Source organism: Octopus bimaculoides, chromosome 11, assembly GCF_046866305.1.
Source record: "Octopus bimaculoides isolate indiv1 chromosome 11, ASM4686630v1, whole genome shotgun sequence".
NCBI lineage: Eukaryota > Metazoa > Mollusca > Cephalopoda > Octopoda > Octopodidae > Octopus > Octopus bimaculoides.
This window is the reverse complement of record NC_142938.1, coordinates 21,324,250-21,350,329: the sequence shown is the minus strand read 5'-3', so window position 1 is coordinate 21,350,329 and position 26,080 is coordinate 21,324,250. Positions and strand designations below refer to the sequence as shown.

The 26,080-nt window shown below is 35.9% G+C and overlaps 1 protein-coding gene and 1 non-coding gene across 2 annotated transcripts; one reads left to right on the top strand and one right to left on the bottom strand.

The window, feature by feature from the left end:
• The first annotated feature begins 1,444 nt into the window (after positions 1-1,444).
• Positions 1,445-25,169, top strand: LOC106869233 (solute carrier family 22 member 6). Its single transcript, XM_089359627.1, has 10 exons — positions 1,445-2,158; positions 6,131-6,342; positions 8,509-8,739; positions 9,995-10,197; positions 10,622-10,939; positions 16,447-16,581; positions 18,652-18,737; positions 20,324-20,444; positions 21,609-21,681; positions 24,361-25,169. The coding sequence occupies exons 1-10, from the start codon at positions 2,005-2,007 to the stop codon at positions 24,532-24,534; spliced, it is 1,707 nt and encodes a 568-aa protein (XP_089215753.1). The 5' UTR covers positions 1,445-2,004; the 3' UTR covers positions 24,535-25,169.
• LOC128249141 (U6 spliceosomal RNA) lies at positions 7,960-8,065 on the bottom strand. The gene has a single exon (XR_008265260.1). It is a non-coding gene; the product is annotated as a U6 spliceosomal RNA (small nuclear RNA).
• Positions 25,170-26,080: the final 911 nt, after the last annotated feature.

The window sequence follows — 26,080 nt, the reverse complement described above, 5'->3', positions numbered from 1 at the left end:
ACTTCTCTTTTTGTTTTTCTTTTAATCAATTTACTTTTTCATACATGTTGCTTTCAATCGTTTTCTAAGTTGAAATGTCAAGTCTTTTCCACAGTTATTTTTGTATGTTAAGTTACAGACTGGTAACTTTCTGTTTCATAGAAGAAAAGTTGTTAAGTAATAAAGCAGTATTTATGTAACAAAAAAACAAAAAAAAGCAAAAAACAAAGTTATAGAGAAGAATTATTGCCGTTGCCTTTTGGAAATAGAAAAAACCTCAGCAAATTTATCATTTATCAAACCAAATTTGTCAAGGGACACAACTAAGCTATTCTCTATTCTAATTACCTCCCTTATATTAATACTTTTTATTGGAGATCTATTCCTCAAAAGATGATTGAAAAGTATTAACTAACACAAACACAATTGCGCGCGTACGAACACACGCATGCACTCACACACACGCACACACACACACACACACACACACACACACACACACACACACACATACACATACACACACACACACGCACGCACGCACGCACGCACGCACGCACGCACACCGCATGCACGCACGCACGCACGCACGCACGCACGCACGCACGCACGCACGCACGCACGCACGCACGCACGCACGCACGCACGCACGCACGCACGCCTCAAGACAAATGGTTCCAAACCAGGAAATGGAATTCGTGAAGGAATATTTATGTGAAATAACTCTGGATATAAATCTAGCATTTTCTTGGATGATCGTCTCAATGAAGATCAATTTTCTCTCAAAACAATGCAGTAATACACTCTGTATATAATGTTTCCTGCAGAAGTACTGGAGCGCCACAACAAGTGCATTAGAATCAGAGGATCCTACTTTGAAGGAAAGTTTTGTACTTCTTTCAAATAAATAAACGTCTTAAAACTTCTGGAATGCACTTTGAACGTAAATATATGCATCTGTATATGTATGTGAATGTGTGAGTGTGTCTATGTGTGTGTGTGTGTGTGTGTATGTGTAAAAGCATGAACATCATTGTATGTTGATTTGTGTTTATGCATGTATGTGTATGTATGTATGTATGTATGTATGTATGTATGTCTTTACGTGTATGTGAATGCGTATATCTTTGAACGTGTGTATACGACAATAATAAACATCGATATCATTTACAACAACGGTAAGAATAATCTCAATTATACAACATGGGGCGGAACATTAACAACACAAAGGAAACACACACACACACACACACACACACACACACACACACACACACACACACACACACACAATATCACCAGAGTGGAAGTTGTGTGGTACCAACAGCAGCAGCGTCACTACTACGACCATCACCACGACAGCCACCACCACCATCACCACCACCACCACCACCACCACCACCACCACCACCACCATCAACAACAACAACAACAAGTACAAAAGAAGAATCAGAAGAGCAACACCACTACCACCTCCACCTCCGACCACGATGACGAAAATGACTACGATGATGACGATGATGACGATGATGACTACCATGGCAACGAAGATGACGGTGATGACGGCTTTAAGATAATTAGGGTCGAGGCGAGTGAATGACGCGACATTAATTTTAAAATAGCCGTTTCCACAAATTATCACTTAATATACATATTATCACTTAATAGTCACACACACTTCAATTTATGACTCTCTCATTTGCCTCTACGAATATTATGGATTTTACCTAATATAGACTTGAAAACTAATAACAGGCAGCTAGTCCTTTACAAAAAATGACTTTCTGAGGAATAATTTCTTGCAATTCGTGAGGTACTTTTGTCGTTGTTGCTGTCGTTGTTGTTGCTGCTGTTGTCAATATATTTACTTTATTACTTCGCTTAGAGATGCAGCATCATCAAAAAACGATTGAAAATTAAATATTCGCAAATAATTATAAATTCTAGAGGTCTTTCACTTGATTCACTTGATTCAGAATACCAATTAGGAAATAAGAGGTTAAAAAAAATAACGAAACGAATTGAATGAAGGAAACCACTATGCAACCTTCGGAAATTGATGTCGATGGAATTCTGAGAGCTCTGGGAGACTCTAAGTACTTTCATACTACTCAATATCTCATCATCTGCGCCTCGGCACTCACCGCTTCAGCCAACAGCTTTTTCTACGTATTCATAGGTAAGATCATACATGCATACATACATACTTATCTATCTATCTATCTATCTATCTATCTATCTATCTATCTATCTATCTATCTATCTATCTATCTGTCTTCACTTTCAATAACCAGCATAAACTTTGTAAATAATGTATAAACTTTTTGGGTTACGAACAATATCAATTAAACCAATCTTGTCATCACAATAACGTTAACAGCAATAAAAAATTGATCAAATAGATAAATCCAGAATAACGGGATTGTTCTGTCTGTATATATATATATATATATATATATATATATACAAAATTAACAGAATGAGACAAAAATCCAAAGCTATGAAAGATTTCAGAACATTTATAAAGAGAAGGTCTAACAGCTGTTTCCGGGATATTTTTGGAACTTACACACAAGGTACAGGAAACTTATATGTATACCATTCTGCTTAAATAATGGAACTGCAGATACAATATCCCTGCATATCTCACGTCTGTTTTCATTCCTCCACTTCACTCTCTATTTCATATCTTCTCTAGAATAACTATTGCTTAACCATTTTCTCACACCGTCTCCGATGAAGGGATATATAAAATATCCCGGAAACAGCTGTAAGACCTTATCTTTATAAATGTTCGGAAATCTTTCACAACCTCGGATTTTTATCTCATTCTGTTAATTCTTTATATATATGCATGCTAATATATTACCTACGCTGGACTCCTCATTCACGTAGTCGCCGAACCTGGAGCTTAACTATAGTCTGTCCATAGCACTTACTCAGCATTACCTGACACCTTTGGGTCTTCTTGACACCATTACCTCTCATTCACTTGACCGGTTTCACTTTTTTAGAAAAAGATTGTCAAAAGTAAAATGTAAAGCTTTGCAGAAGCTTTGTTGTGTTAAGTACTGGTTGTCACAAAAGTATTAAAATACATATATATTATATTCTTTGATAATAATAAGAAAATGTTAAAAACAATTTAAAAGAAAGTATTCAATAAAAAGTATTAGGAATTCAATAAAAATCATGTTTGTTTGGTAGTATACATATAAACAGAAGGAGATATATTTAAGAATTTACAAAAAATTGGAGAGAAACCGACCTGTCCCTTTGACATGTTTTCTCTCTTGTGTGTATATATATATGTACAAACACACATATTTATTATTGTTAAGCACAAACATTATTTACAGTGACTTCGAAGTTTCGGCCATTCAACCAATCGTCGGATATATATATATATATATATATATATATATATATATATATATATATATATATATATATATATATATATATATATATAAATATATAATTATATATATATTTATATATAACGATGACCACTAAAGTGGACATTTAATGTGCTAGAAGAAGATCACATGTGTCTACTAAGACCTAATGGTTCTTAGTAGGTCTTAGTAGACACAACATGTGATCTTCTTCTAGCACATCAAATGTCCACTTTAGTGGTCATCGTTATATATAAACATATACTTTAATCCCCTAAGATCTCAGATATTTTTTCTGAATCTCTCTGATTCTTTAAATGTGCTAGCTTCCTGGTAATAAATCGATATTAATTAATATCTGATTTTTTACCCTATGTTTTAATTATATATATATATATATATATATATATATATATATATATATATATATATATATATATATATATATATATATATATATATATATATATATATATATATATATATATATATATATATAAAGAAGTCCATTACAGCTGTTTCAAACGCCTTTTTTAAATTCATGAATAGACTGATTATATCATGAAAAAGAAAACCGTTTTCTTCTGTGAATTAAAAATTAAAAATTAAAAATTTAAAGTTTAGTTCAGAAAAATATCGAGATTTGAAATGTGTTTTGACCCTCTCATTTTGGCTACAAACATCTTCATATATATATATATATATATATATATATATATATATATATATATATATATATATATATATATATATATATATGAAGATGTAAAAGAATTCGTCCTATTATTGAATATATATATATATATATATATATATATATATATATATATATATATATATATATATTCAATAATAGGACGAATTCTTTTACAAGAATTTATCAAGTAGCTAGCGTGAAAAAAAACCTCATAAGGGAAAAAATCCATCATTTATTCCCGAAATATATATTTATATTTATATAAGGGCATTACTATATAATAACACCTCACGCCATGAGGGACTCTAAGGTCAGACTACTATAAAAAGCACATTTTTACCGAATGCGAGGAAATGCAACTCTCGAAGCCAGCCCCTTAAAAACGAACTAAATTATAAATCATGATTTCGTAGTTATTGTAGTATTATACAACTTCTACTCGTCAGTATAATATGGTCTAGAAAAATAGAAATAAACAGTGAATCAACATACCAAACGAACACCATGTATCCAGCATAGCATATAGACGACTGTTCATCGCTATTTCCCTATGTAAGTGGCGGGAATTTCGAATTGCATCTCGGTAAATATGCCTCTTACTCAGAATAAATTCAGTACTGAATATATTCTGGTAATATATTTAAATTCAATAATAGGACGAATTCTTTTACAAGAATTTATCAAGTAGCTAGCGTGAAAAAAACCTCATAAGGGAAAAAATCCATCATTTATTCCCGAAATATATATTTATATTTATATAAGGGCATTACTATATAATAACGCCTCACGCCATGAGGGACTCTAAGGTCAGACTACTATAAAAAAGCACATTTTTACCGAATGCGAGGAAAAATGTGCTTTTTATAGTAGTCTGACCTTAGAGTCCCTCATGGCGTGAGGCGTTATTATATAGTAATGCCCTTATATAAATATATATATATATATATATATATATATATATATATATATATATCTTAATGGTTATTTGTATGTCCGTATGTTTATATGTATATATGTATGTATATATGTATGTATGTATGTATGTATGTATGTATGTGTGAATGTATGTATGCTTACCTGTATGCATGTATGTATGTATGCCTGTACACATGTATGTATGCATATAACTGTGTGAATGTGCATGTGAGCACGCACGCGTGTGTCAGTATAAAGAAATGAATCTTTATACATACATTGTTCACCAAGTAATAACAGCTGCAGCAACAGCAGCAGCTGTAGTCTCTTGTTTAAAGCTATATTCTGTTCCAGTAGCTTACAGAAACAACTATAACAACAATATCAGCAACAGCAACAATAACAATAGCAATAACAGCAACATTATCAACATTAGCAGCAGCAGCAGCAGCAGCAGCAACAATTAGTTCAACAAAAACAGAAACAATAACAATAGCAATGATGACAATTGCAGCAGCAACAGCAACTACTACCACTACTACTACTCCTACTACTATTCCTTCTACTACTCCTACTACAACTCCTACTCCTACTCCTACTCCTACTCCTACTCCTACTACTACTACGACGACGACGACGACGACGAAGACTACTACTACTACTACCACTACTACTACTACTACTACTACTGCTTCTGCTGCTGCTGCTGCTGCTGCTGCAACGCATCCATCAATAACAACTTTGACGACATTATAATAAATGAAATCCTCTTCCATGTAAAACTTAAATCTGTCCGTCATTTAGAAAAGTTCCATAAACGACAATGCTATTAATGGTTCGTTGGGGGTCTGGTTTCCGTTTCTTCTGGCACCATTATTCTACGAGGTAGTGCTGAAAAGCTTCTGGCTTTAAGGGTGTCGCGAAAGGCCTCGCTGAAGCCTCAATCTTCCGAGTTCTTTTACAGGGCTCAGAAAAACTGAAGGGCCCCTGCAATAAGTGTATGAATCTGAGAGAGGAATATGTTGGATAAAATCATGATTAACTGATCTTCCTGCATTTTCTGTTACCCAAAGCCAGGCACTTTCAGCATTCCCTCGTACAAACCGATTCTACATAAATGAATATTAGTTTTATATTGCAGCCACCATTCCTGAATACAGATGTAAGAATCTGACAGAGTTTCAACTCAGCCAATACAATATATCGATCAGGGAAGAAGTGAATCTGTCATATGATAAATGCTCTATAGATATCATCAATACTGATGGAGGGATTACAAGAGAGAATCGAACCCTGGACTGCCTTAATGGCTATTATTATACTGCACCTGTTGATAAGTCTATTGTGTCACAGGTAGGTTGCTTATAAATAAAAATAAATATTTGAATTCATTTTTTTGATATTTACTCAATTAATCGTTTCTATGATAAGTACAAGGCCAGCAATTTCAGGGGAAAGGATAATTCAATTACAACGGCCTCCAGTGTTCAACTGGTACTTATTTTATCGACTCAGAACGCAAAGAAAGACGAAATGTCGCTAAGCATTTTGTCCGACGTGCTAACGGCTTTGTTACCTCGCAGCATTATAATTACGAAACTAATACAAGATAGATTAATCATTAATGCAATATATTATTCTAATGTTAGGGGCGATGATGAATGACAAAACAGTTGTTGTTGTTGTTGGCACACCGTCGCTTACGACGTCGGGGGTTCCAGTTGATCCAATCAACGGAACAGCCTGCTCGTGAAATTAACGTGCAAGTGTACCCTTAACGTAGTTCTCGGGGATATTCAGCGTGACACAGTGTGACAAGGCTGGCCCTTTGAAATACAGGTACAACAGAAACAGGAAGTAAGAGAAACTTGTGGTGGAAGAGTACAGCAGGGTTCGCCACCATCCCCTACTGGAGCCTCGTGGAGCTTGTAGGTGTTTTCGCTCAATAAACACTCACAACGCCCGGTTTGGGAACCAAAACCGCGATCCTATGACCGCGAGTCCGCTGCCCTAACCACTGGGCCATTGCGCCTCCACGACAAACCAGTAGTTAATTTGCAGTAATCAATTATTTATTTTTGCTTGGTGAGTTCACACCTTACCGAAGCTGGTCTTCATTCGCTTTGTATGCGTCGAGGAAATAGATACCATACTTGTCATATAACAGGGACACTTATCTCGATTACACTCCCTAAACACCAAATCATTTTGTAACTCGTTCCTAGCGACAAACCATTATTTATAGTATAAAATAGAAACAGAGGATCATTTCAAACGCCATTGTTAGTTATCTCCCTTGAAATAGATTATTTCGTAAACCATCTCTGAGTAGCAGGTGTTAGCATAAATAGTGAATCATCGACGGGGTTTCCCTTTGGTCGCGCGACCAACTAGAAATAGTGCCAGACCTCAAAATATCGTCTTGAAAACGGGAAGGACACATTAGATTATAAATATATTCTTGAAAAAGAAAGGATGGCCTTCAGCTGCTGATACGACTTTCATCACAGATTTTCTCAATCAGAGCTGATCTTAAGGTTAAGCATCAACTACCACTACCACTACCACTACTACTACTACTACTACTACTACTACTACTACTACTACTACTACTACTACTACTACTACTATAGCAAGGAAGGACAAGCTTGGTTAGTGTATTCCTAGATAACCTTAAAAAGACTTGATAGTCCTAGTTGGAACGTCTTTTTGTAACCAAACGCTGTGGGTGTTGTTGCTTAACCGTAAGTTAACTCTGATCGAACAATTCTATGATGAGAGACGTTCCAACCAGAACCACCCAGTTTTTTTTAAGGTTATCTAGGAATATACCAAATCCAGTTACAAGGCTGTGTGGTCGACCCGAGTCTATAGCAGAATACACCTTCCCAAAGTGTCACGCGGTGGAACTGAACCCAGAACCATGTTGTTAGGAAGCAAACGCCTTACCACACAGTCATGCTTGCGCCTGTAAATATGGAGCGCTTCACGAATTTGCCTGTCATCCTTGCAAAAGAACCATGCTAATCTCTCTGTAGTCTTCCTATTTTAGTATATGTAATGTAGAAGCATGTACGCACGCACGTACACACGCACGCGCGCACACACACACACACACACACACACACACATACACGCACGCACACATACACACACACAAATACACACACATACACGCACGCGTACGAACACACTCACATATGAACACATACGAGGGGCTGCTGAAAAGTTCATGGCTATAAGGTTGTTCCGAAAGACCTGGCTAGAGGCCTAACCTTCCATGTTCTTTTATAGGGTTTAGAAAAAACTAAAGAGCCGCTACAATAAGTGTGTGAATATGAGCGGGGAGTATATTGAATAAAATCATAATTAACTTATCTTCCTGTAGTTTCTTACTAAAAACCATGAACTTTTCGGCATTCCTTTGTTTATGTATGCATGTGTTTGTGTGTGTATGTGCATATGTACGTATCTATTTGTAGTATTTTTACCACTTTCTAAATAAATTTTCTTTCATAGTGGAACCTGGTTTGCAACAACGAAGGATTGGCTGAATCTACCCAAACGTTTTACATTTTGGGCCAAGTGGTCAGTGGTCTACTGGCACCATATTTGATTGAAAGATTTGGACGGAAGCCTATGAGGGTGTTAAGCAATTTGTTCCTGGTGGTCTTCAACTTACTCTCTGCGTTTTCGTCGTTTTATTGGTTGTTCGCAGCTGCGAGATTTTTCACTGGAGGACTGCGAGAGGTAATGCCTCTACACGCTCATATTCACGCTCGCCTTGAAACTAAGTATCCTTCATCTTTTATCTTTTACTTGTTAAAGTCATTAGACAGCGGTCATGCTGGGGCATCGCCTCGAGGAATTTTTTTGTGTTTTAGTCAAATGAATCGACTCCAGTCCTTATATTTTTTAAAGCCTGGTACTTATTCTATCGACATCTCTTTTGACGAACCGCTAGGTTACGGGGACATAAATACAGCAACACCCGTTGTCAACACACACGCACACACACGCACGCAAGCATGTATGTATGTATGTATGTATGTATGTATGTATGTATGTATGTATGTATGTATGTACGTACGTACGTACGTACGTACGTACGTATGTATGTATGTATGTATTTATGCATGCATGCGTGCATGCATGCATGTATGTATGTATGTATGTATGTATGTATGTATGTATGTATGCATGCATGTATGTATGTATGTATGTATGTATGTATGTATGTATGTATGTATCTATCGTTTACTTTTCCCTTAAAGTAAAATCAGCTAAAAAGCACTCCAGCCGGTGAGAGATAAATATTGTTTAATGTGCACAGTATATAGTTACGAGCTACGTATAGTTTCATACACTGGAGATATTTCCTAAGCAGCTTTTAATAGCAAACCTTGTGTCTTATGGCTCATCGCACATGGCCAGTACAAGTTACAAATCAGGACTGTGGAACGAAAGAAATCATGAAATAAAAGAAAACGAGAGGAAGAAAACGACGGGATTCCACGCTGATTCTGTCGGTTAGATCTATTCACCAAACATTGGTTGGATGGGGCTATAGTAGCAGACCCTTGCGAAAATACCGCGCAATGGCACTGAACCTGAAACCACATCTTTCCAAAGTGAGCTTGTAACCGCACAGCCAAGCCTGCGATATGCAAATTTACCTCATACCAATGGTTTCAAAGTTTGGCACAAGGCCAGCATGTCTGAGGGAAGGGTAAGTCGATTGCATCGATCCTAGTACTTGGCTGGTACTTATTTTATCGACCTCCGAAAGGATGAAAGGCAAAGTCAACATCGGCGGAATTTGAACTCAGAACCTAAAGACAGACAAAATGCCGCTAAGCATTTTATCCGGCGTGCGAACGATTCTGATTGCTGGCTTTCTTATCATTTACCTCATAATAATATCTAGAATATCTGTAAATCAATAATGCAACTGCATCACTATTTTATACCAAACTAGTTTTCTTTTTTTTTTCTATTTCTCCAGGTATATGTTCTCAGTTCAGTAACTCTGGTGTGTGAGTTATACCCAAAGGAAAAACGTATCGTTATGACTGGTATATTTTTGTTTATCTGGAGCACGCTAAGTTGTTCACTTGGGCTGATAGCCTACCTTTTAAAGGATTATAGTTGGAACACATTATTCTTGTTTAACGCCGTTGTATCAGGATATTTCTTAGTAGACTTATTGTAAGTACCTTTCTCTCACCCTCATTTGGTTAGTATTTCACGTTGTTTTCCTTCCTGTCTTTTCGCCCCCACTGCCACCATCATAACCATCACCACCAACACTACCATTGCCACCAACACAACCATCACCACGCCAGCAACACCACCACCACCACCACTGTGTGTGTGTATGTGCATGCGTGCGTGTGTGCGTTTGTGTGTGTGTTTGTGTGTGTGTGCGTGCGTGTGTGTGTCTGTGTGTATGAGTGATTGTATGTATATATTGTTTGTTTGTCTTGCAATAACGTCACTATTTCTCGACGAGTCTACGCAATTTGGTAGGGAGATTGAAATGCAACCCATTGTAATGAGTACAAGAAAATTGATCATGCAGGATAAGCCAACAAATGTTACATATTTCTTTATCTAAACTTTACTCTTGCAGGTTCATGGAAGAATCTCTCCGATGGCTATTTGCAAATTCAAAAATAAAAGCTGCAAAGAAGATTCTCAAAAAGGCAGCAGAACAAAACAAAGTTGATTTTGATAATGTCTGGAATATAACTTTAAAAGATGCCTCAAAACAACAAGCAGTTAGTCATGTAAATGAAACAAGTCTTGAGAGCCAAAACAATGGGCCCAACATTCCGATTGAGTATGTACAACCATACAGTGAAAAAGAAGCTTCAACGTTTGCCAAGTTAATTGCTATCTTTAAATTACCCTATTTGAGGAAAATTACTATCGTTGTGTCTATAGAATGGTAAGTTACAAAGCCTTAACGTTGGTGTTCTAATTCTTTCCATAAGGTGTGTGTTTTAACTCTTCCCATAAGAGATGTATGTGATACCGTTGGATGACAAAGCGCGTGAACTCACAAAAGCAAAAGATATCATCCAATTTGAGGGTAGTAAGGTAGCAGTACAAGTACCACCAGAAATAAGAGAAACAAAAGAGAGGAATACCATTTATTTCAGAAGCGTATCACGCAAAACCCGAGGGCTGAAATAGCGTCCATTAATCAGGTTGAGAAAGCCCTCAGAGACATTTTAGTAGATGTGGCTCAAATGCAGAGAGGGAGGAAGTTTGCATTGAGGTCCTCTTTAAATGCGAGGACCTCGCGCCATGACACGCAGTGTCACCCCGGTGGACTGAGGAGTGGGTCTTGTATCCCACCTACCTCTCAAAGAGAACAATGAGAATCAGAGTGAATGGCTTACCACCGGGTGTAAACGTCTTTAGGATTGTCACTTGTGTGATTCAAGACCCAGCGTCACTTCTGGAGCTGAAAAGGTGCAGCAGAGAAAACTGGTGTGAGATAAACTTGGAAATATTAATCCATGTGAAACCAGATAGCATCGAAAAGATCTCGGACTTCATTCATCTGCCCAATGGGGTGGAACTGCGTGTCGTCGTGGAAAGCAAGAAGTCCAGATGCGGCATCTGTGGATCCACAAGCCACCTGAGAGCCTTCTTCCCCCAAAAGTTGGGAGGTACGCAACCATACCTGCAGCCTACATCACACCCCAACAACAGAGACCTTTTAATAGAACTTCAGTGTCACCCAATAGCAACAACAGAGGCAAGTGAACCCCATACAACGGGAAAAACCACAAAGAGTATCTGTCAAACCAGCCCCCCTCTCTCAAGCATACATTCACACAACCACGTTCACACTATCACAGACACACTCACACTCCCCGAGACAGACCATACAGACACTAGCAACTATTCATCCCGTAGTGAAGACGAGGAAGAACCTCATAAATTAAAAAAAAATGAAAAAGGCAAAGGAAACACAAAACAAAAGAACCAACACCAATACCAGAAACACAAACCACCAACACATCGAACATACACACAGCAAAACAACATCAACACTACTATCCTCATAACCACCATTACCTCAACCAAATCCACCAATGCACTCACAACCACACTCACAACCAAAAAGAAAGCTCACAGTTACAAATGAGGAAACACTGAATTATATGCTCGTGAGGAGAGCCAACAAAAGTCTGTTGGCTCTCAAAGCCAGAAACAAGCAAATTGAGAGAGAGAGAGAGGGAGAGAGAGAGAGAGAGAGAGAGAGAGAGAGAGAGAGAGAGAGAGAGAGAGAGAGAGAGAGTGCAATTGATGACACCAGCATCCTTAGGGTTACGGGTTACCTTATGTTAATACAGTTACCCCTCAAAGTATTCTAAGAAATTCAAAGGGACTTCCCGCGTGACGTGGGAAGGCCAAACGTCGGCGCCACCAAGAGGCTTTAGCTGGTTTCCCAGAGGAAGCAGATCCGAAACCCGGATCACCGGGTTAGCAACAGCTTCTGGGTGGTAAGTAACCCCGCTTTTTTGTCTTTTCCTGAACCCTTTCGAGCCGTCATGGTGATTGTCAGAGTGGGATGCATAAATGTTTGCGGCCTGAGGTCACCCTGGAAGCAAGATCACTTGCTCAATGACCTCAGGTTGCAAGGTTTGGATATGATAGCAGCCGGTGAGACCAGAATTTCCGACAACCATTTTCGACAGTTATGAGATCTACGTTTCTCTTAGTCGGCCCGGAATGGGAGGTGGGGTGGCAGTACTGTTTAGGAAAGGCCTGGTTCTCGAAGTTCGGACGATCTTCCTCGACCTGGAGGGTAAGTTGGTGGTCCTGGACGTGAGCGACAGTGAAGATGGTATTTTAGACGAATCACTGTTTACGCCCCCACGGGGCGTAAACATAGATAGGATCCCTAGACAGGGCTCCGGATACTGGAAGCTGAACGCGTCCTTATCGGTACGCCAAGCTTTCAGAGACCGGGTTAGCAAGATAGTCAATCGTGAGTTGGCGGGTGCAATCGTGAACAGTCGCTGGTGGATAACCCTGAAAAGGGCTATTAGAGTAGAGGTGGTATGTTTTAGTAAGGAAATAACTTTAGAGGAATGTAGAATAGAGGGAGACCTAGTTAGGAAGCTAGAAGAAGCGCTTAGGAAATGGATCTTGATCAATTCTTCAATGCCAAGCACGAAGGTTGCATTTTCAGAGCTAGAGCATGTGCAATGAGACGGGAGAGGACGAAAGCCGTTCGATGGTTTCAAGTGGCGGAGGCGCTTCGTGGAAGCAAAGCAACAATTCGGTCTTTGGCGAGCTTTGATGGGCGCATGATAACCGAGTTCAAGCAGATGTGTGCGAAATGTCAGTGGCTCTCGAATATAGGGTGATATAGATTTATATTTAAGTCTATAGTAATGTGTAAGAAATTGGCCACCTTTGTGTCAATTTCGAATGAAATACTCAGTTTATAGTTTTTATAAAAATTGTGTAATGCTTTCTTGGTGGGTTCCACAGACGGTCAATAAGATCCAGTCGCTGAAAGGAGTGCATCATCTTTGTATAGTCCACTGGAGAGGTTAAGGAAATATTGTTTAATTTCGGAGAGAAAGATTAGGCCAACTCGGCCAGTAACCTTGGCTGAGTCCGATGCGCCCATGGTTATATCGAAGAAATCCGTAGATGAATTGCGGGTCCAATTATTATCCTTAAAGTGAATTAGTGTCTTCCTCGCAGCCAGGATAATATCGATGTCAGATCGAGAGATGGGTTCGTATTTTCGGCCGAAGATTAAGGCTTTATTTAAGAGAATTGGGATTATTGAGGAATAATAATTTGAGATGTCAAGCTGAAGGAAGTGGGTGTGTTGCTTATCAAGAAGAGAGTGAAATCAAGTGATGACGTCAACGGTGCAATTCCAGAGTGGAAACTTAACGTTAGTCCTAATTAGGGGTAGAATACGGTCGATAATGCATTTACTAATTCGACCCAAGGCGGATTTTGTGGGGCAGATGAGTCTAAAAGAAGGGTTAGTGGAGAAGTTGGGTTTGTGGTCCTTCAAGGTGGAGTGGTGGGGTTTAAGTGTATATGGTTCAGTTCTATTTAATAAATTTATATCAGCGACGAGCTTACAATGGATGTTGTTAATTTCATTAAGAGCATGTTTATAATTTGTGTTTAGTTCTTTTGATATGAGGTTAGTATACATTTCCAAGGGGAGGGAGTAAAGTTTCCAGTTTTGTCTTTATGGTGATGTAATTTAGGATAGTTCTTTCTGGCAGGAATTAGAGAATTTAATGTTTTATTATCATAGGTAGCTGATCTTTCTTAAAATTAGTCAATGTAGGATTTGGGGTGGGTTTTTGTGGGACTTTAGATCGTAAGAGTCATTTTTCTTGGAAGTTTCAGAGTTACTAGATTTAAGATCATAGTATAGGGCTCTCCACTTGTTTCGAGTGATGAAACAATTAGTTTTATGTAGTAGGAGTTCCATGTAAATATCCCTAGGTGAGATAGGATTTTTTTTGTAGACGTGCCTAAGAGTCTTAGCTATAAGAAGCGCTCATCAGAGCAAAAGGTATATAGTTCAAAGATGAGAATAAGATATTCTCCATATAAAATGTACTTAGTAGTGCTCAAGTAAAGGTAAGGATAAGCAAGTTAGGCAGGTCAAAGTACCTCTGGATTTGTAATACATTTCTTCAACCTCTATAATTCTTAATATCACTTCTATTCTGTGTAAGTCGGACCTTTTTGTATGTGTAGCTATTTTACTTGACGGCTTATAGAAAATGAAAACTAAGCTAATCTGAAACAAGTTCTCTCATTGGTTGAAAAGATTTCAGCCAAAATCATTCTAGGTTTTAGTCAGAATTATTCTAACTGATATTTCGGAACGCTTCTAGAAACTTCCAAGGGAAGTTATAAAAGCCAGGATTTTTTCCGATTTTAATTAGTGGATAGCATGCCTTCTGGAAGCTATGTCACTCAAACTCACATACAATCCTTGTTGTATTTTGGCGTTCCTGCACTAATGATATGAAACGTTATACTTTCCTATAATGACCTTAAGTCATAAACCTAACTCTTTCTCTTGTGTAGTTTCGATGGAATAGATTAAAAATATAATTCTTATCACTTCTTGACATATAAACTTTTAGACAAAAACTAGAAATACCACGGTTTCTTTTCATTGACGAAGGGAGTATTTACGTAATTCTAATTATATATATCAGTGAAATAAAAAGAGAATTGACTGAAAGTATTTTTGAAATTGATCTTTTCTACACTTCTCTCCCAAAAGGCATTTGACTATTCTTGTCATTCTACCAACAGCAAAAAGAAATGAGTTTAATTGGAAAACACATATTCATCACACACAACATATTAGTCAACTTAATTATATCATATCCGATGGACACATCTTCAAACCACTGAATATATATGAAGACAACAAAATAGTAGCTACACTACAACAAAATATGTAAACGTATATACATTGTTTGTATTTTACGTATTTAATATAATTTGCATATTGACCTGTCTAACTTGCTTATCCTTATATATACACACACACACACACACACACACACACACACACACACACACACACACATATATATATATATATACATACATACATACATATATATATATATATATATATATATATATATATATACATACATACATACATATATATATATATATATATATATATATATATATATATATATATATATATATATATATACATATATATATATATATATATATATATATATATATATATATATATATATATATATATATATACATACATACATACATATATATATATATATATATACATACATACATACATACATACATACATATATATATATATATATATATATATATATATATACATACATACATACATACATACATATATATATATATATATATATATATATATATATACATACATACATACATACATACATACATATATATATATATATATATATATATATATATATATATATATATATATATATATATATGATAAGATTGTTTAAACATTTAAGGGATAGGCTGAAGTGTTTAAGCAGCCTGGGGATAATTAAATCCGAAGGCATTCCTGGAGATTACCTGTGTGGGTACCGTCTTTGTTAGAAGGTATCCAGAGGCAGGTAATTTATTGTTTAAACCGCAGTTTATAATTATAATTATGTGGAGAATGGAGAAACAAACATAGGAAGAAGCAGGTCAATTGCGCTAGTTAGCCATTGATTTAATTAATTATGTGGACATTATGTAATGTTACATAGTTAAATCAATGGCTAACTAGCGCGATTGACCTGCTTCTTCCTGTGTTTGTTTCTCCATTCTCTACATGATTATATATATATATATATATATATAAATTAAATTACGCAAGTATATGTATACCTAATTTTTGTCATTTTATAGTGCAGTAGATGTGGCATCACTGAACAGTATATTGCTAATGCCGGACATTCTGGTGGGAAGTGTTTATCTCAACTCTGCAATAATGTTTTTTGTCGAGGGCATTTCCTCATTTTTTTACACTACACTTGCTAAAAGGTAAGAGATTTGCTTAATCGTGTGTATGAGGAACAAAATGATAAAATCTGAACGATCGTTCAGATAGTTTAGATAGTTTCATTCATATAGGCGCATGACTGACTGTGTGTTAAGAACCTTGCTTCCTAACCACATGGTTGTGGGTTCAGTCCCATTGCGTGGCAGCTTGGGCAAGTGCCTTCTACTATAGCCTTGGGTCGACCAAAGCCTTGTGAGTGGATTGGGTAGACGGAAACTGAAAGAAGCCCGTCGTGTATATATATATATATATATATATATATATATATATTATATGAAGAAAAGAAACCGACAGAATAAATACTAGGCTTACAAAGAATAAGTCCTGGGGTGGATTTGTTCGACTAAAGGAGGTGCTCCGGCATGGCTGCAGTCAAATGACTGAAACATGTAAAAGAATAAAAGAATAAAATAGTTCCACAGCTTGGCTTATGCATTCGTTGTCCCAAGTCTCTATCTTTTATTTTTTTACCTGTTTCAGTCGTTAGAGTGCGGCTAGGCTGGGAGACATTCATCATAATATTTAAACTCAAAGCTCTTTTATTTTCCCCTAACTGAAGAGCGTGTTTTTAAAAAAGCACTGATTATATTATTGCAAAGAGTCGAACTATAAGATATATATTTTTAGTTGTTTTTAATTTCGTTAGGCTAGTAATTCGGTTTCAAATCTTGGCTACGAATTCAGGAAACGATTTGTTTCATATATACAGGGTGTCCCAAAAAACGTATACACACTTTAAATAGTTGTAAATAGGTGTTTATTAAAATACATTTCATTTACAAAATTTAATGGAATCTACAGACATTATTTTATTGTTTTGTCAACTCTTATTTTCAAATTGACGTCCGTTCTGGTCCAGGCACTGTTGACAACAGGAAGCAATGGAATCACAAACATCACGAAACAATTCGTTTGGTATTTGTGTGCATTCTCGTTCATTAGTTGCCCTCAAATCAGCGACTGTTGCGGGTTTCATAGCGTAGACTTTGATTTTTAGGTATCCACATAAAAAGAAACAGTCTAGTGGTTTGAGGTCTGGTGAACGCGGATGGTATTCAACGAAACTCCTTCGTGCAATTCACCTGTTTGGCAGGATCTCATCAAGGAAGGATCTAACATAGCGATGGTAGTGTGGGAATGCCCAATCTTGCTGAAAATGAAACTCCTCATCTTCAAAGTCTTCTCTAATGCTTGGCATGACAGACTGTTACAGCAAGTTCAAGTAAACGGGACCAGTCGCAGTAGCATCAAAAAAGAAAGGTCCAATCAATCCTCTTGATGATAAGCCACATCATACTGTAACTTTTGGTAAATTAACATGGTGTTCCACCATAATATGCAGATTCTCAGGTACCCAGTATGTGCAACTGTGGTGGTTATTTGAACCATTTAATTTGAGTGTGGCCTCATCACTCCGCCTAATCATTTTTGGAAAGTGTGCATCTTCTACACATCGTGCCAAGTACCACTCGCAATACTGTACTCTTCGGTCTAGATCATCGTCATCAATAACATGAGATAATCTTGGAACGCAACTTTTCCCTTGATGACGCTTCAAAATGCGTTGGACAGACGATTTTGAGTTACCTGCCTCACGACTCGCTTGCCGCACAGATTTTCTTGAACTTTGGTGATACATTTCCAGTACTCCTTCTTGCTTTATGGGGGGGGGGGGGGGGGGGTTGTCGATGTTCGTGGTCTTCCGAAACGTTTTTTCCTGGACATTCTGAACAGTTCCATCGGATTCAAACTTATCTCTAATTCGAGTGATGGTAAGTCGCGATGGCGGATCTGCTTGAAACTCACTCCTAAACTGTTTAAACTTCAAATGCGTTAACATTGAGTTATCAGCTGTTAAAGTATGTATACATTTTTTGGGTCACCCTGTATGTATATATATATATATATATATATATATATATACATACACACACACACACACACACACACACACGCACACACACACACATATATATATATATATATACATAATCCATACATTCATCCATACACACATATATACCATCTAACTGTTTTATTCATTTTTTTAGATTCGGACACAATAAGGCCCTTCAAACTACAAAGTTATTCACTGCCATCTGTATGTTTTCTGTAGCCCTGATAAAATTACTGGCAGGTAACATTTCTATTGCATATTCTTCATCTTGGGTTACATCTCACTTTGACTTTTAATCGAGGCGCTCTTTAGAGCCAAGAAAAATATTATTCGTGCAAAAATTAATAAATCGTGTAAAAAACACCATATCTGCCCAGTGCGTCATTCTAGCGGATTCCAAGACGCGCGTTTATAGCTCTTTAGCCTTCCTCAATAGGAAATAAACAAGCGAAATAACCCTGGGAAGATTCAAAACCGTAACTTTAACTAAAAAAGAAAAAAGAAAAAAAGTCAACATCAGTGACTGAGTTGCGCTAGCAGACTGAAAGCGAAATTTTTTCCCACGAGAGTTCCGGACCCCAGTAATGAACTCATTTGCATACAGCCAATCAGAGCAGAGCCACCTTTATTCTTTCTTCCTTTCTAGTCAGCACCGCGCGTTCCTTACTCTTTCCCTCTCTACTGGCAGACAGAAACCTTTTTGTCACTATCGAAAAACAATTTCGCTATCACTATAAGTACTACTGTCTCTCTAACTACCTGTCGGGCGAATGAATAAATGTATGTAAATAATATTTCTTCCTTCTTGGTGTTGATCTTTCGATGTTCACTGGTTACTCCGACGTTGGCACAATAATACACTTACCCAAACTGAATTTTTGGAGTTATTTCATTTTTTCCAGTAGAATGTTTTTAAAAAGTTATAGAGCTTTAAAGTTTAATCATTTTCACACAGTCAGGAAACAGGATTTTAATACCACTTACTAAAATCAGTAATGCTCCAAAAACCACCATAAAACTCCTGATAAAGCTACGTACGAGCAATGCAATCAACATATGAGAAACAAGCTTACCTTTGCGTTGAATACATCAGTAAGTAATGTATATTTCAATATCAATTGATTTCATGTGGGACGTTTAAAGTAAGGAACGCACACGAGCTAAAGTAGTGAATATTTTTGAAATATATGTTAAAAATGTTATTTTCAACTGAAGATATCAGAGCATGTTTGTCATGCAAAGCATGAAATCACCTGATATTGAAATATATATTACTTACTAATGTATTCAACGCAAAGGTAAACCTATTTCTCATATGTTCATTGTATTGCTTGTATGTATCTTTATCGTGAGTTTTATGGTGGCTTTTGGAGCATTGGCTCTGATTTTAGGAAGTGTTATTATATACCTTATTGAATGATTCATAATTTACCTTATATATATATATATATATATATATACATATATATATATATATATATATATATATATATATATATATATATATATATATATATATATATATATATATACATATGCATATATATATATGTATATATATATATATATATATATATATATATATATATATATATATATATATATATATACATATACATACATACGTACATATATATATATATATATATATATATATATATATATATGCACACGTACACACATACATAGTATGTGTATATACGTATACACTGACATAGTAATAGAAATACACAGAGAGAGAGAGACACACACACACATACACGTTGTTTATCACTTGTGCAATGTATGAAAACTTATTTCAACTGTGATACGTTCTGTTCTTCTAGAGGACAGCCAAACACTGGATTACATTGTTCTGGCATTGTATATTTTGGCCATTTCTGGACTGAGTGCTGCTGTTAATGGTGACTATATCTACACCTCGGAATTGTTTCCTACGGAAATACGGTCAGTTGTCTTTAATAATGAACGTTTTTGTTAAAATTATATCAAGCCTACGTTTCTTTTGTATGACTGAATGCACAGAAGCATGTTGGTGATGGACACTAATAATAATATTTATACAAGAAGAAGAGAGAGCTAGAGATAGATAGATAGACAAATAAACGGATAGAAATAGAGAGAGATAGAGAAAAAGGGAGAGCAGGGGAGAGGAAGCGCCTGCACACATGCACACACTCACGCACATACAAATGCTGTTGGTGCTGTTGGCGCTATCAATATAGTATTTTAAATATAGATTTAAAATGCTATACTGATCTTAATACATAGTGGTTGTTTCTAATTAAACATGTAATATTTATGTGGTTAACTTGTAGTTATTGAATACCTTTGATGAAACAAGATTCTCATCAAAAACCATGAAATGAATTGCTAAAATATTGTATGCAGTTATATTCGTCGACCTTTCCGAGTTAAAATTCCATCCGAATCAACGACACTTTTCAACCTTCCAGTAGTGATTCAATATAGTACCAGTAAAAGAATTGTCCTGCTCTGAAATAGTTTACCTCTCAAATATATGACTCCTTGGTTGAATTCCCCGGTACTGCACCTTGGGCATGTATCTTCTACCAATGTCCAGAGTGAACGGAAACTCTGTGGAACTCTGTAGAAACGTCTGTGAGTGTTTTTAGGTTATGTACTTAATCCATCGCCCACTCGAACACCAGATTTCTTTGTGTCTTGGACAAAGTTCATTTTATTGCAAACATTCAGACCAAATCTCCGGTTTGAGGAGAGATAACTCCCTAACTGGTTAAGCTGAATTCTATGGTATTCTATTGCTTTTTTAGCTTCTTCCGATTTGTACTCTACCAATCTTAATGATTCTGTTAAATGATACCGAACACAATTCTTATTACCCTATCTAACAAGAAAAACAACATGTAGAATAATGGAAGATGATGAACCAGTAAGGTTAAAATAAAATGATTATAACCAGTAAAAGATAATGAAGTGACAGCGTTTGAGCATAAATTAATAGAATAATATGCTGTAAAGGTAACAGTTAACATCCTATAACCATCTCACCTATATGATTCTACGTGATATTGCTTTATGCATTCATTCTAAGTATTGATTCTAATTGTAAATATCTTGTAACTATAGAAGCGCTGGAAATGGTCTTGCCACGACTTTCATGCGGATTGTTTGCACAGCAGCGCCATTCTTCAAACTATTGGTAAGTGAACAATTATCCTATTGAATCTTAATTGATGCCCTAGCTCTTAATAAACTCGATTATTAAAGTATACTTTTTTTTTACATCGATGATATTTTTCGGAATAAATCGCTTTTCTTCTATATTAATGATCGCGATTGACGCAGCAAACTACATTTAACACACACACAAACACACACAAACACACACACACACACACACACACACACACACACACACACACACACACACACGCAAACACACACACACACGCACGCACGCACACACACGCACGCACACACACACACAGAGTTCAAGATTTAAATGTGATCTGTTATAAGTTTCAAGGTCGTGTAGTACATGGCACACTATACCAGGTCATATGATTACTGTACTATCCGAGCATGAAAATCATAGTAGCTCACATTTAAAGCCCATGTCGGAGGATAAACTACCTGCATCAACTTGCTATAAAAGCAGGTAGTAATTTTCTTAGTGCATGCTTTGAAGAGAGCAGTTCGATTTTAACAGTTATATTTTCAAAGCTATGATGGAAGTGACAAAGGAGCATATTCGGCATATTTTGCTTTATGAGTTCAATAAAGGCAACAACACAAAGGAAAGTGCGAGGAATATTAATGCAGTATATGGGGATCAGACAAAAAGCGTAAGGCAGTGCCAACGGTGGTTCCAGAAATTCCGACCCGGAAACTACAGCCTAGAAGACGAGCCTCGTCCTGGAAGATCTGTAGAGCTTGACGAGGACATCCTGCAAACCCTGGTGGAACAAAATCCCATCATAACTGTTGAGGAACTAGCAGAGAAGCTTGGATTTGGTCATCCAACCATTCATCGACACCTGATGACGCCATCGGAGAAGGACCACCTTTAGTTTCAAGACGAAAGGTATTCTTTTATAAGGATAATACTGGACCACATACAGCGACGATGACATTCCAAAGGCTGGAACAGTTTGAATGGGAACCGATGCCCCACATACCATATTCGCCGGGAATTACCCCATTTGATTTTCATTTATTCCGCAGTCTTCAAAATCATTTGGAAGGAAAAAATATGAATTCTGTAGACGAGGTCAGAACTGTACTGAAGGAGTATTCTTCTTCACAGACAAGTGAATTTTCGAAGAGAATCCTTGCAAGTCTACCAGATAGATGGAAGAACATTGTAAAAAATGAAGGAGAGTATATTTCAGGTTAAAAAAGAATTTTTTTAATCTTAATTTTGAAAAATAAAAAAAAGTATAAAAAATACCGCATTATTTATGGGATGATCCAATACAAAGTAGAAAATGGCATACACGTTGTCGCTTAGATAAATGCTTCCTACAGCATAATTAGTCAGCTCAGTTCAGTTATGATTGTTAAAAATTCGTCAACGGCTTACTCCCGTTAGATTCAAGTTGCTGCAATTAAAATACTTAGCAAAATTCAGATAAGATACAGGAAGCCAGAATTATTCTATTACAATATGAAGTATATCATTGTGTATGTTCTAGTGCATTCGCGCTTGCATACGCTACTTCCTAATGGTAAAACCTACACACCGGAAAGAAGATTCCTGCTCTCAGTTTTCAACACACAGAATAAACGGCTTGAACCTGTAAATGGAATTGTCTCAGATGAAGAATACTAGCGTATGGAAAGTGAGAATACAAATGCCTTCTGTTAGTTTCAGCATTACAATGCAGAGAGCCTGTGATTGACCTGATAGACGTCAGCTCAAGTGTCCAGAGAGGCTATTTTTTCATGAATGCATGATATAAATATATATATATCTATGTCTGTTATAGCAGAAAATGTTTAAACAATTTACCTATATTTGAGTAATATTAAATGTCAAAGTTCGGTATATAATGAAGAGCCGTTATACAGTTCGTACAAGGAATATTACTGCTCAGTTTTAATGATACTTTAAATGCATGGTTCCTTCGTTTTCTTTTGTTGAACATACCAGTCTTCTCTCTCAAAATCATTCTTCCTTCTCTACAGTGAACTGCTCTCTCCCTCTTCTGCAACCACTTTATTTTACTGTTTTTATTACATCAATGTTTTCCAAGCTGAAATCATTCTTCTGCAAAAGTAACATTTTTGTTCTAAAAAAATGGTTAATTTCTTCTACTGTAAGGGTTCTCAACCGAGGTCTATATAAAATTTTTGGGAGTCCACAAATGCAATATACTACAATAGGCGTCCACGGTAATTTTTCAGAGGTTATGAAAAGACTGTGCTTCTGACTAGTAAAGTTTATGTGCAATAAATTGGTTATACGTCCACAAAGTACAAGATATTTTAACAATTTTCGATACAAGTCCTAATAAAACTGAATTGTAAAAATACAATAGAATTTTATAAACATCGAATGGCTATGGAAGTCCATCTAAGTAAAATCGCATTCAAAAGGGGCCCATAGGCCAAAAATGGTTGAGAACTACTGCTCTACTGCAACTACTTTTTCTACATTTCTCGGAGTAAGTCACTCTCTTGATTGGTTGACTCCTTTTATATGGAGGGGAATAACCGAAATTGACCATTTCTTGTAACTTGTCCTTCACTGTTGGCCATGAAACCAGTATTAGGGTGGAATTGTTCAACTTCCTCATCTTCACCATGATCTCCGTCTCTCCTTCAATGTGGTTATTTTAAACAATTTCACTTATACACTCATTTTTTTTATTCACAGGCTTTGGCTTTTCCATGGGCTCCTGGTATTATTATAGGATTCGCATGCGTAGCTTCCTCAATTATTATTCGAGTATTTTTACCGGAAACAGGAAACCGTGTTTTACCGCAGACAATCGAAGAAGTTAACAGAATGGGACAGGAACATAAAATGAAGAAACTAAACAAAATATAAAATGAATCGTAATAAGATAATCATAGGAATTAGGGAGATTGGAATCGGCAAGATTAAATTCATTAAGAATACAGAATATTATTGTTATGTTGGTGTGAAGTCGACTTCGCCTTTCATCCTTTCGGGGTTGATAAAACAAGTACCAGTTGAGCAGTGGGGCCGATGCACACGACGTAACCCTTTCTCCGTAATTGCTGGCTTCGTGGCAAAATTTGAAACCAGTATAAACAAACACAAATAATTACTATCGTTGACAAATAATCTACTGTGTATTTAAAAACTGAAATTATAGTTCTTTCACTCAAGAGAAAACGCTTTCACTCAAGCGAAGTGCTTGATAAATTATTTTCTTCTCCATAACTTTTACTAAATAACTTGCTGCTATTTCTTTATTATGATTTAGCTTTTTAATTAATTTACTTTAACTTATTAATTGATTTATTTATACAATAACCTTAACTACCATCTATATAGAGCATTCTTCTTTACAATTTCTTCAACTCAGTATCAGATCTCTTCGAATTATCTTGCCATGTCCCTCTATTTCGTGCCTTTTTCTTTCTAAACACATGTTTACAACCATTCCTCTGTTAATCTCATTGACTCCTCTCCAACACTTCATGCACAAGCACATAGTATATATATATATGTATATATATATATATATATATATATATATATATATATATATATATATATATATATATATATATATATATATATATATATATATATATATATATATATATATATATATATATATATATATATATATATATATTGTTTATGTATGAGAAAAGAAAGCCTCATTACTGACAACTATAAACCGTTTCACAAGCCAAAATCCAATCTGAAATATATAAATATTGGAAGTAATCATCCCAATTCTATCAAACATTTTGTAGTTTACAATATTTATAGAAGAATATCTAATCTATCATCTAGTAAGGATATATTTTAACAAAAACGCAGACCATTATAACATGTCATTCAGTAAAACCTGGGTGTAAGCAGAAGTTAAAGTATTATGCACAAAATGTGGACCACATTTACTCTAATAACATTAGAGTTATTTACGGCAGCGATAATTTTAAAGGACCAAGACGAAATAGGAATAAAGATAGAAACAATAAAAATAAACGTCCAATTGATAACAATGATATGCAAAATATGAAAACCAATTTATTGCTTCGAACGTCGGATAAAGCTCACAAAATTTCTAATAGTAATAATAGAATAAAACGACACATCCTATATACATATATACAATAAGGTTCAAAAATTTGTAAACTGTGGTGTAACTTCTGATAAGAGCAAAATTATTTGGTTCATTATTCCATTCGCGAAGCAGATTAAAAATAAATTGATTGGATGTTTATATAAACTATTTTCTAAACATTTTACTAAAGAAAATAGTTATTTTGATGTAATTAACGCCAGTTTTCTCCGTGTGACCTTTTCTGTTAAAAAAAATATGTCCCAAATTATTTCTTCCCTTAACGAGAGGAAATTATCAAACTCTTATAACAATAATTACCCGATCAAA

Bases quoted from the DNA above. Each gene is read 5' to 3' on its own strand.
- LOC106869233 (XM_089359627.1), top strand. From the start codon at position 2,005: ATGAAGGAAACCACTATGCAACCTTCGGAAATTGATGTCGATGGAATT. The intron at 10,940-16,446 runs GTAAGTTACAAA...GTCATTTTATAG, and splicing joins ATCGTTGTGTCTATAGAATG to TGCAGTAGATGTGGCATCAC. The intron at 16,582-18,651 runs GTAAGAGATTTG...TCATTTTTTTAG, and splicing joins TACACTACACTTGCTAAAAG to ATTCGGACACAATAAGGCCC.